Here is a 13,215-nt window from a genome sequence, read left to right on the forward strand (position 1 = left end):
TAGTTAATAAAACTGTATCAATTGTTGATTTCCTGTTTTCCAGATGCACATTCACATTATCTTGGAATTTTTTGACAAATATAAATGTCCAGGCTTTTTTTTTTCCTCCTTCTCCAAAGCTCCAAATGTGATTCTAAGGAAGCAGCCATATTTAAAAACAATAGGGCTGTATGATGATCTTTAATTTTTATTTAGCTTGTTTCACTTTTTCTATTTCATATTCAGTGCTCCCATTTCAGTTTATGTTTCTAAAATATGTATACATATTTTAGAAAACATGAATTTTTGCTTAACTAAAAATGTTATGACATTTTGGTTCCACTTGTTTGACTAAGTATGAATAGAATGCTAGGTCTAATTTATAGTCACTCAAAACTCTGATATAGTTCCATTTCTTCTGGCATCTAGCATTACAGCTAAAAGTCTAGAAAGCTTATGATCTTAGCGATTTTTGAAAAATAAATTTGAATGAGGCTTGAAACTTCTAATTCAATTCTGAGAATATAAAGGAAATGCTATGTTGTAAAAGAAATAATGGTATTTTTAAAATGCCACTCAAAACAAATGCAACCAAATTCCATGTCACTAGCTGGGAGAAACAGACAAGGAACCAATGGTTTAAAAGGAACAAAAAAGGAAATAAAAGGAAAATAGAGTAGGATGAAAAAGTAAGATATATATACACACATAGGATAGAAAATTGAGCAAGAAGTAAAAAAGAGAGAGAGATGTTCTACAGAATGTGTACCAAGTATTAGAGATAAACTAATCTTGTCACACTTTCACCTTTGAATTACTGATTAAATAACTGACCTAACTACATAGTTCAGAGATTTTTCTCTCAATAGGATAGTGCTAGCAGCCCATAAGAAGAAATATTTTCTGGAATGCAGGAACTGCTGGGAAAAGAAAGAAAACGGAAGAAAGGGAGGAAAAAAGAAAGGAGGAAGGAAAACAAGGAAGGGAGGAGAGGAAGAAAGAAAACAGAATCCGTCTCAAAATCATTTAAAGAATTTAAAGGGGCCTTAAAACTGCATTGTTTAAATACCTTATTTTATTGATGAGAACACTGAAGCCCAGAAAGTTTAACTGGTTTGCCCAACCCAGCTAGGATCTCCAAAGCTGAAATACAGTTATACAACTTGCCAGGCCAGTTTTCCACACACCCAAACTGTCACTTCCCAGTTGCAAACACTGTGGTGAGCATCTATCCTGTACTTCTTAAATCCTCTGGCACTCAAGTTTATAAAATGGTGATAAACCAATGAAACTTATTTTTCTAATGGCAGCTACAGGCAAGTATCATTTTCTGATCTACCACTCAGCTTTGCCATTAGAATTAGTACCTGAGAAGTTACACACACACACAAGAATTACTCTTAGCTTCTCACCTCTTCTTCCCTTCCTGCCAAATCAACTGAAATAAAAAATTTTATAATTCTGAAAAGCCATGATTTGTATCACTGGTAGCATGAAAGTAACACCCACAACTCAGATTGCTTCACATTGTTTTCTCTTACTTTTAAAAATGGTGAATCTTCCAACATGTCGAGGAACTCAGGGAAGTAATCTCCCACTTCTTCATCAACTGCTCCCACCAGGCTGATTTGTCTCATTGGGCCGGCTCTATAAGTACCGTGAGAATATGTTCTTTTTACCTGAAGGATATGGATTTAATTACATTAAACATAAGACAATTCCTGTTACCACTGCATAATTCTAAATTATTCTGTCTCAGATTTTTAAAACAAAATGTGAGGCAAGCGAAACAAAGCAAAAAAGCCTTTTACAAACAGTAAAACAAACCAAAAAAAATCTGCACAAAATCGAGGTATTTTACCTTCTCTGGCTATTTATTACTACACACTGCTTATGAAAACAGAGTTGAGATAAACAGCATACTTCCTGATAATATACTTTCTCCTTTCAACACAGTTTATTATTTGATCTATAATGCTACTGAAATTGTATTTAAAAGTTCCTGTACCTATATTTTCCTAAATGGTTCATACCTTTTCGTCAGATTTTTCAAAACTAGACCCTCTGAAAACAGTGCATTAACCATCATCAGTACTTTGTATGTCAAAAAGGCCACCAGGAATTATGTTCCTTTCTAGATCTTAGCATGTTAACCTAAGATTCAGCTTATATTTCTCTGATGAAAACCTACTAGAGCTGGAGAACCAAAAGTCCTAGGTTCCAAATCTACATTTGCTATCTACCAGTTAAACTGGTAGAAATCAGTTAAATTCCTTCAGTTTTAGTTTCTTTAACTGGAAAAATTGATCTCAGATTTCTAAAGAAAACAGTAATTATGTAAAGCCACCTGTACAGTGTGAGCAAATGGTTATCATTCAAATTTAAACCAAAATAAAAGACGCTATACCTCAAGAATCATTGGTCCTAAATTTCAAAAGTATGTCTAAACCTTACAGAGAAACCTCATATGCTAACACTAGTAAACACAAGTATCTTTAAAGCAAAACAAATTCCTTTCCATAAACAAACATCTTTTTCTCTGGATTAGCCTTTGTGGCCACTAACTTTAGGGAAATAACATTGTCTCAGTTTGCCTGGGCCTATCCCAGTTTTAAAATGGGAAGTCAGATATACCAGGTAAATCTAGATGGGTAAATTTTCATCACAAAGGGACACAGACTCTAAAATATGTTCAGATCACAAGCTGAATCCCTACAACCACAGCTGGTAAACACAGTATTGTGTATCAAAGTATCTAAGCCCCCACCCACATCAAAAACAGGACAAAGAAGTTCTATCTTAACAGAACATTTGACTAAAACACTGCTGCGGCTGCTAAGTCGCTTCAGTCATGTCCGACTCTATGCAACCCTATAGACGGCAGCCCACCAGGCTGCCCCGTCCCTGGGATTCTCCAGGCAAGAATCCTGGAGTGGGTTGCCATTTCCTTCTCCAATGCATGAAAGTGAAAAGTGAAAGTGAAGTCGCTCAATCATGTCCGACTCTTAGCGACTCTTAGGCTCCGCGGTCCATGGGATTTTCCAGGCAAGAGTACTGGAGTGGGGTGCCATTGCCTTCTCCAGACTAAAACACTAGATAATTTTATTTTTTAGAATAATAAGCAAAACATTGTTAACAATGATACATCATTGTCTTAATAAATTCATTTACCAGAATTTCAGGGTTTTCATGAACTGCCACAAATTCACTTCTCAGAAACATAAAACCTTACCCCAATTCTTCAAGTTACAAAAAAAAGAAAAAAAAAAAGAGCTGGGGTCTGTGTCACCATTTTGTACGCATGGTCTGATCTTTTTCCCGTCTCCCAAAAGTTCCTAGCATCTCCAATACTGAGAGAATACAAAGTGAGTATCTGACTTTACAACAATATTTAGGCTCTAGATGTTTAGATATACTAACAGTAACACAACAGTAAAATTAATCATTGTTATGCATTTCTGTAATGCAATCTAACAAAGCTAAAAATATCAACTTAAAATTTAACAAAATTATCAGGATTGATATCAATTTTGTTAGCTGACTCTGAGATTGTGGCCTCAGTACTAGATCTGCAAATGATCACGACTTTCTGAGAGACTTCATTAAAATTAAAAGACTTCTATTACAATTCATAAATATCTCAGTGAAATCAAATACCTTTTGTTGTTAAACACAAGTTTACAAGTGCTTTGAAATGTATCATTTGATTACAAGTCATATTTGAGAGGCAGGATTTCCACTTCACACAAATAAGTAAATTTTCTGTGCTTCAAACTTCTTTGTCTTGTGTTAACTTCAATAACTGTCTAAACTATTAACCAGTTCTAACCAAGCCAGAATCCAGTCTTTGCCATCCAGCTGGTTCATTCTACTGTATCACAATATCAATAATGATCAACTTAATGATTTGGGCAGTGACTCAATTATCAACAAATTAACTTGAGGAAGGAGGAATTTCCAGTGAGAGAATCCTTCTGAAATGCTAAGCACAAGTGAATGTAAAGAAATGGGTACTTAAAACATACTTTTAAAGCAAAAGTCAAATGAATGGATGATGCTGGACTCTCTTCTTTCCAAGAGAGTATATGTAAGAATACACACATTCAGACCTAGAATACACACACTAGACCATTTAGGTATGACCTAAATCAAATACCTTATGATTATACAGTGAAAGTGAGAAATAGATTTAAGGGACCAGATCTGATAGACAGAGTGCCTGATGCACTATGGACAGAGGTTCGTGACATTGTACAGGAGACAGAGATCAAGACCATCTCCAAGAAAAAGAAATGCAAAACAGCAAAATAGCTGTCTGAGGAGGCCTTACAAATAGCTATGAAAAGAAGAGAAGCAAAAGACAAAGGAGAAAAGTAAAGATATACCCATTCGAAGGCAGAGTTCCAAAGAATAGCAAGGAGAGATAAGAAAGCCTTCCTCAGTGATCAGTGCAAAGAAATCAAGGAAAACAACAGAATGGGAGATCTAGAGATCTCTTCAAGAAAGTTAGAGATACCAAGGGAACATTTCATGCAAAGATGGGCTCAATAAAGGACAGAAATGGTATGGACCTAACAGAAGAAAAAGATATTAAGAAGAGGTGGCAAGAATACACAGAGGAACTGTACAAAAGGGATCTTCATGACCCGGATGATCACGATGGTGTGATGACTCACCTAGAGCCAGACATCCTGGAATGTGAAGTCAGTGGGCCTTAGGAAGCATCACTACAAACAAAGCTAGTGGAGGAGATAGAATTCCAGTTGAGCTATTTCAAGCCCTAAAAGATGATGCTGTGAAAGTGCTACACTCAATATGCCAGCAAATTTGGAAAACTCAGCAGTGACCACAGGACTGAAAAAGGTCAGTTTTCATTCCAATCCCAAAGAAAGGCAATGCCAAAGAATGCTCAAACTACCGCACAACTGCACTCATCTCACACACTAGCAAACCAATCCTATGTTTGACATGTCTTAAACAACGCTATATTTGTTGATGATTTTTTTGAAGTATGTCCTATTAAAATTCATAAATATTTCAAAGGATATATGGAAAAAACTAAATTTTAAAGAATAAAGTAAACACAGACTCTACATGTTGGATTATAATGTTAAATATGGTACTTGAATATTCATAGTTCTTGTCATCTCATGGTAAAATACATATATATGTAAAATTCTTTTACACATGTAATTTGCTATAATAAAAGCACAAGTCCCTTCCATTTTCACCAAAATGTGCTAAAACTGTAAAGTACATTTTGTTTGTCCACTATTAAAACCATAGATAAGTGTATATTCCACTAGAAAGTATGGTCTCTATATAAATTACATATACTTAGCTATCGGGTTTAAAAGAAAAAAGAATTTTCTTCTAAACATTCATTCTCCAAATATTAAAGATAATAATCTGATGACTCAATAGAATGGATATAAATATATTTAAATTTAAAACTAAATTTTAAAAATTAAATTCATTACAATCTTAGCTTGAGAAAGTAACCTGAATTTTAAAATACAGTGTAACTCAATTAAAAAATGGCCAGACCTGAACATTCTTCCAAAAAAGATATATAGATGGCCAACAGGCGCAAGAAAAGATGTTCAACATCACTAATCATCAGGGAAATGCAAATCAAAACTATAGTGAAACATCACTTCACACCTGTCAAAAGGACTATCATCAAAAAGATCAAAAATAACAAATGTTGGAGAGGATGTAAAGAAAAAGGAACCTTTGTACACTGTTAATGTGAATGTAAACTGGTGTAGCCACTGTGGAAAACAGCTTAGGTTCCTCAAAAAACTAAAAAATAGAATTACACACAATCTAGCAATTTCATTCATGGGTATATATCCAAAAAAACTGAAAATGCTAATTCAAAAAAATAAATGCATCCCAAGGTTCAAAGCAGCATTATTTCTAACAGCCAAGATATGAATGCAACCCAAGTGTCCAACAACAGATGAATGGATAACAAAGACATGGTGTGTGTGTATACATACACACATACAGACACACACACACACAGTGGAATGCTATTCAGCCATAAAAAAGAATGCATTTCTTTTCTACTTGCAACAACATGGATAGACTTGAGAGAGTATTATGCTAAGTAAAATAAGTCAGACAGAGAAAGATAAATACTATGTATATTATTACTTACATAAGGATAAATACTATGTGTGTTATTGGTTATATAAGGAATCTAAAAAATTAATGAATATAACAAAAAAGAAACAGACTCACAGATATAGAAAACTAGTAGTTACCTGTGGGAAGAGGGGTGAGGGGGAGGGGGACAAGCAAGACTGAGGCAGGGAGTTAAGTACAAACTACCACGTACAAAATAAATAAACTACAAGGAAATAATGTACAGAATGTGGAATATTGACAATATTTTATAAGAGCTTTAAATGGAGTATAATCTAAAAAAACTGCGAAGCTCTAGTTTGTCACTTGAAACTAATAATAATATAAATCAACTATACCCAAATTAGGGGCTTCCAGGGTGGCGCTAGTGGTAAAGAAACCAGCTGCCAATGCAGGAGACATTAAGAGATGCAAGTTCAATCCCTGAGTCAGGAAGATCCCCTGGAGGAGGGCATGGCAACTCACTCCAGTATTCTTGCCTGGAGAATCCCATGGACAGAGAAGCTTGGCGGGCCACGGTCCATAGGGTCACAAATTGACACGACTGAAGTGACTTAGCATGCATACATGCACACCCCCAATTAAAATAAATAAATACACTGTAATGTAACTTTTAATTATATACCATTCAATGCATATCATTTAATTCCTTCCTGAAGAAGGAAATGGCAACCCACTCCAGTACTCTTGCCTGCAAAATGCCATGGACAAAGGAGCCTGATAGGCTACAGTCCATGGGTTCAGATCGCAAAGAGTCACACACAACTGAGCAACTTCATATTAATACAACTTTTAATGGCTCAGTGGGTAAAGAATCTGCCTACAGAGCAGGAGACACAGGTTCAATCCCTAGGTTGGGAAGATCCCCTGGACAGGGAAATGGCAACTCACTCTAATATTCTCGTGGCTTCCCTGGTGGCTCAGCTGGTAAACAATTTGCAATGCAGGAGACCCGGGGTTTGGTTCCTGGGTCGGGAAGAACCCCTGGAGAAGGGCATGGCAACTCACTCCAGTATTCTTGCCTGGAGAATTCCACAGACAGAGGGGTCTGGCGGGCTACAGTCCACGGGGTCTCAAGGAGTCGGACACGACTGAGCAACTAACACTTTCACGTTCTAGATTAATAACCCGATACTTCAAACATACGCTAAATCTGTTTGAACAATTAATGTTTCAAACATGGAAAACTACACATATTCAAATTCAAAAAGTATATATTTCTTGATGAAACCTGAGATAGAAGAATATAATCCACACACCGCTCACAAAAAAAAATAGTATGCCTTGATTTACATGACATCTGTAATAATGAAATATTATACAGCAAATAATTAAGTTTCCTCTGTAGCACGGAACAAAAAGAAATCTACAATAATCATTAGGGAAAAAGTCCCAATTATCCAAAAATAATTTATCCAACAATTACAATTCAAGAGCAGTGGGATGAAAAAAGGAAAAAGGTAAGAGCTGAAACAATATCGAAATAGTTAAAATAAATGTCACGAAGGCCATGATTCATATGAGGATACTCTTCCTAAATATGTTTCTACACTTGGCATAATTCCAGCTAATATAAAAAATCATAAAGGATAAGAAACTACAATTACAAGGGAAAGGAGTGGCAAAAGGTATACACAACTGCAGCTGCCCTAGCTCATCGGAATTATAACACCATAATGACAAGTCTAGATGGAAATAAAAACATAAATTATGTTGAATATGCTCAGTCATAAAATTAAAAGACACTTGCTCCTTGGAAGAAAATGACAAACCTAGACAGTGTATTAAAAAGCGGAGACATCACTTTGCTGACAAAGGGCCGCACAGTCAAAGCTATGGTTTTCCCAGTAGTCATGTACCGATGTGGGAGTTGGACCATAAAGAATGCTGAACGCCAAAGAATGGACACTTTTAGACTATGGTGCTGGAGAAGACTCCTGAGAGTCCCTTGGACAGCAAAGAGATCAAACCAGCCCATCCTAAAGGAAATCAACCCTGAATATTCACTGGAAGGACTGATGCTGAAGTTGAAGCTCCAAGACTTTGGCCACCTGATGTGAAGAGCCGACTCACTGGAAGACCCTGATGCTGGAAAAGATTGAAGGCAGGAGGAGAAGGGCGCGACAGAGGATGAGATGGTTGAATGACATCACTGACTCAGAGAGTTTGAGCAAGCTCCAGGAGACAGTGAAGGACACAGAAGCCTAGCATGCTGCAGTCCGTAGGGTCACAAAGAGTCAGACACAACTTAGTGACTGAACAACAACTGCTAAGTCGCTTCAGCTGTGTCTGACTCTGTGTGACCCCACAGACGGCAGCCCATCAGGCTCCACCATCCCTGGGATTCTCCAGGCAAGAACACTGGAGTGGGTTGCCATTTCCTTTTCCAATGCATGAAAGTGAAAAGTGAAAGTGAAGTCAGTCGCTCAGTCGTGTCCAACTCTTCGCGACCCCATGGACTGCAGCCCACCAGGCTCTTCCGTCCATGGGATTTTCCAGGCAAGAGTACTGGAGTGGGGTGCCATTGCCTTCTCCGGAACAAGAACAATCCTCAGTAAAAAGGATATCTTCAATAAAATCTTGGTTCTTAAGACTGTATGCTTCCATTATTCAGAAAAACCACTTATCTGGAAAATCTCACATTCTGATGACACTTTGCATAAGATCACTGTATTTGCTTCAGTGAACAGTAATCAAATTATTAGTTTTCTGATGCAGTTAAAAAATTGAAAATATCAATATGTATCACTGCATTAAAACATATCCTATATGCTTCCTTAGAAGGTATACCTTAAAAGGTATATATTCCTTAAAGGGTATACCTCTCAGAAGACAACATAATAAAAGGCAGAAAGGATACTTATATTTGTAAAAGCTATCAACAGATGTAACATTTTTAACCTAAACCTCCCCTAGAGTCCTCTACTCCACAAAAAACCTACCACCATCATGACTACACTTTCATATTTCCCTTTATTTATTCCATTTATTCTCTGTAAATGTTATGAAGGGGAGTAAGGGGAATGAGAGAGGAGGAAAGAGAAGACTTTTTGTACCCACTGTCAGTAACTGTAAGTTCTGGTCAATGGGAAAGGGACTGTTCAATTAGCTTATGTTTAAACTAAAACCCTATTCATTATTCCTCACATAATCTTTAAAAACAAAAATACATTTGGCTTGCTACTAAAGAAAAAAGTAGCCTTTATGACAGGTAATACATTGCCAAAAATATACTGCTTTCTCTTAGTTATAAAAATTGCTGCAACAAGGGAAGCAAATTGGACATATGTAACTAAAAAAAACACTGGCAATGACTCACTTGAAATAATGCTGTTTCCTAAAATGTGCTCCCTGATGTGCCAGTCCCTGAAGAGAAGACTCTATAGTCCAATAAGATTGGAAAGCTCTTCTGGTTGGGAGGTTCGCGACACACTACTAAACGTTATAAAGTTGTGAGAAGACTCAAAATAAACAAACTTATTTCACCCAGCAATAAACAAACTGTTTTGATTTCAAAATGTTTTTCTTATTTACCTGTTTTCTTTTAGCGTACCTGTCAGCATCCCAAGATATTAAAAACTGCACAGAACACTTTATAGTATACAGTATGTGCTCAGTCGCTCAGCTGTCTATGACTCTCTCTCTGCAGCCCTTTGGACTGCAGCCCGCCAGGCTGCCTGTCCGTGGAATTCTCCAGGCAAGAATACTGGAGTGCAATGTCGTGTCCTTCTCCAGGGGACAGTATATATTATAGTTAACTCACGATAAATAGAAAAGATATTATAGATGCTTCTAGCAAGTATTATCATCAATACAAAAAAAAATACAAAAAACAGGACAGTTACTACAGTATAAAAAAATGTGGCAGTGTGAGCAGAAGAAGCTACTGGTCCAATTCTGGTGAGTTTTTATTAAAAACAAGTCAAGCTCACCACATTCTACTGAGGCGATCTAAGCATCTAACAAAAATAAATGTGCCACAAGGGGGAGCTATTCCCCCATCACATCCAGCATACCCTTCCAAAGTAAAATATATAACAGGTTATAACATTTAATCAATATTTTATTTCAAAAATATCCATATAACTAAAATAAGAATAAATGTGTTACTATTCATTATTTAAATTAGTATAATAAAGGAAAAAGTCTCTGTTCTCAATTAGAACATCTGATTCCTGCCATAAGAGATCAGATCAACCATTTAAGTTGTATATGTCAAGCACAATTGGTCAAAATGAAAATTCAGTACAAAGGAAGGCAATGGTCAAAGACGCCATGTCGAATCATTTTCATTGGCCTAGCATGATGAATGAATGACCCCAAGTGAAATCAATAACTGTTAGTTTTCTCCCCTCATTTTGCAGAGCCAGGGCTAAGATTCAAAGACTTCCAGATGTTCAAGCTGGTTTTAGAAAAGGCAGAGGAACCAGAGATCAAATTGCCAACATCTGCTGGATCATCAAAAAAGCAAGAGAGTTCCAGAAAAACATCTATTTCTGCTTTATTGACTACGCCAAAGCCTTTGACTGTGTGGATCACAATAAACTGTGGAAAATTCTGAAAGAGATGGGAATACCAGACCACCTGACCTGCCTTTTAAGAAATCTGTATGCAGGTCAGGAAGGAACAGTCAGAACTGGATATGGAATAACAGTCTGGTTCCATATAGGAAAAAGAGTACGTCAAGGCTGTATATTGTCAGCCTGCTTATTTAACTTATATGCAGAGTACATCATGAGAAATGCTGGACTGGAAGAAGCACAAGCTGGAATTAAGATTACCGGGAGAAATATCAATAACCTCAGATATGCAGATGACACCACCCTTATGGCAGAAAGTGAAGAACTAAAGAGCCTCTTGACGAAAGTGAAAGAGGAGAGTGAAAAAGTTGGCTTAGGGCTCAACATTCAGAAAACTAAGATCATGTCGTCCAGTCCCATCACTTCATGGCAAATAGATGGGGAAACAGTGGCTGACTATTTTGGGGGGCTCCAAAATCACTGCAGATGGTGACTGCAGCCATGAAATTAAAAGATGCTTGCTCCTTAGAAGACAAGTTATGACCAACCTAGACAGCATACTAAAAAGCAGAGACATTACTTTGCCAACAAAGGTCCATCTAGTTAAGGCTATGGTTTTTCCAATAGTCATGTATGGATGTGAGAGTTGGACTATAAAGAAAGCTGAGTGCCAAAGAATTGATGTTTTTGACTGTGGTGTTGGAGAAGACTCTTGAGAGTCCCTTGGACTGCAAGGAGATCCAACCAGTCCATCCTAAAGGAAATCAATGCTGAATGTTCATTGGAAGGACTGATGCTGAAGCTGAAACTCTAATACTTTGGCCACCTGAAGAGAAGAGCTGACTCATCTGAAAAGATCCTGATGTTGGGAAAGATTGAAGGAGGGAGGAGAAGGGGGATGACAGAGGATGAGATGGTTGGATGGCGTCACTGACTCAATGGAAATGAATTTTAGTAAACTCTGGGAGCTGGTGATGGACAGGGAGGCCTGGCGTGCTGCGATTCATGGGGTTGCAAAAAGTCGGACATGACTGAGTGACTGAACTGAACTGAACTCGCTATTAAAATATTGGTAGATTTAATCATGAGTTAACACGTGATGTAAATTATTTGCTAGCAGTAATTCAGAACCAGGTTTGAGGGCGGGAAAAAGGTGACTGGAAGATAACTGCCCCAGTTTTCATATCCTCACGGTAGTAGTAAGTTCTTACTTAACTACAGGGTTTGGAATGCACACTGATTAAATACTGTGTGTCAAGACAATAATCTCAATTATTCCTTGACAAATAAAAATCCTGTCTTACTTGCCTTTCTGTTCCCATACCATGAAAGACATAGGAGAATGATAAATGTCCAAATGACTATTTGAACAAAATAGAGACAGTAGACTAAGACAGATGTGAAAAAGTAAAAGTGTTAGCACTCAGTCGTGTCTTACTCTTTGTGACCCCATAAACTGTAGTACTCCAGGCTCCTCACCGTGGAATTCTCCAGTCAAGAATACTGGAGTGGGTAGCCATTCCCTTCTTTAGGGGATCTTTTTGACCCAGGCATCAAACCCAGGTCTCCTGCATTGCAGACAGATTCTTTACTGTCTGAGACACAGGGGAAGCCCAAGAGAGATGTGGATGATTGCACATGGCCAAAATCTCTTCACAAGCATGTATACTCACTTCTGAGCAATATGACTGTGCCACTCCTACTATCAAGAAGTGAATCTGGGTTTGGCCTCATGACTTCCTTTGGCCAGTGGGACATTAGCAAACACAGAACAAGCAGAGGCGCACTCTTTCTGCTCTATAAGGCCTGCAACTACCACCACGTGTACAAGCCCGTTAACCTGCAAGAAGATGAGAAGAACGTGATCATCACCCCAACTGACACTGCATCAAACCACCAGACATGTAAGCAAGGTCTCCTAAGAACAACTGATCTGAAAACCACCAGACATGAATGAAGCTATCCAGTCACCAACTGAGCTGACAAAGACTGTCCAGAGAGGCCAACAAATTGTGAGAAATACCTCTAAGCCACTTAGTTTTGAGTTTGTTTGATTTGATCTATAGCCAAATATCTGATATAGATAGGTTACAAGCTTTCCACAAAAATCCATTTTTATTCTCAAACAGAATTTTATCATACAGTTTGACTGATATTATATCACTAACCTCAGAATCACAACATCAGAAAAATGACACAACCTATAAGACCACATATAATTCCACCATGTCTTCAAATTTTTCAGGCCATCTGCAGGGATATAGAGGAAGATGAAAAACAGAATTATACAAGTAAAAAGAAATCCAAAACCAATGACCAAAGAACAGGACGTCTTGTGCCTTGGTCCTTTTTGTCAGTGTGTGTGTGTGTGTGTGTGTGTGTGTGTGTGTGTGTACACAGATATACACTGATACTTGGTCCTTTTTGTCAGTGGTGTGTGTGTGTGTGTGTGTGTACACAGATATACACTGATACTTGGTCCTTTTTGTCAGTGGTGTGTGTGTGTGTGTGTGTGTGTGTGTGTGTACACAGATATACACTGATACTTGGTCCTTTTTGTCAG

The 13,215-nt window shown here is 37.5% G+C and overlaps 1 protein-coding gene across 1 annotated transcript in view; it reads right to left on the bottom strand.

Moving 5' to 3' along the window:
* RSBN1L (round spermatid basic protein 1 like) overlaps nucleotides 1–13,215 on the bottom strand; it is a 79,137-nt gene that overhangs the window by 13,518 nt on the left and 52,404 nt on the right. Inside the window, exon 4 of the mRNA XM_061165170.1 lies at nucleotides 1,521–1,658. Coding sequence (XP_061021153.1) covers nucleotides 1,521–1,658 — 138 coding nt within the window. The remainder of the gene's footprint in view (nucleotides 1–1,520; nucleotides 1,659–13,215) is intronic.

This window comes from Dama dama, chromosome 18 (assembly GCF_033118175.1).
Source record: "Dama dama isolate Ldn47 chromosome 18, ASM3311817v1, whole genome shotgun sequence".
In the NCBI taxonomy this organism is placed as follows: domain Eukaryota; kingdom Metazoa; phylum Chordata; class Mammalia; order Artiodactyla; family Cervidae; genus Dama; species Dama dama.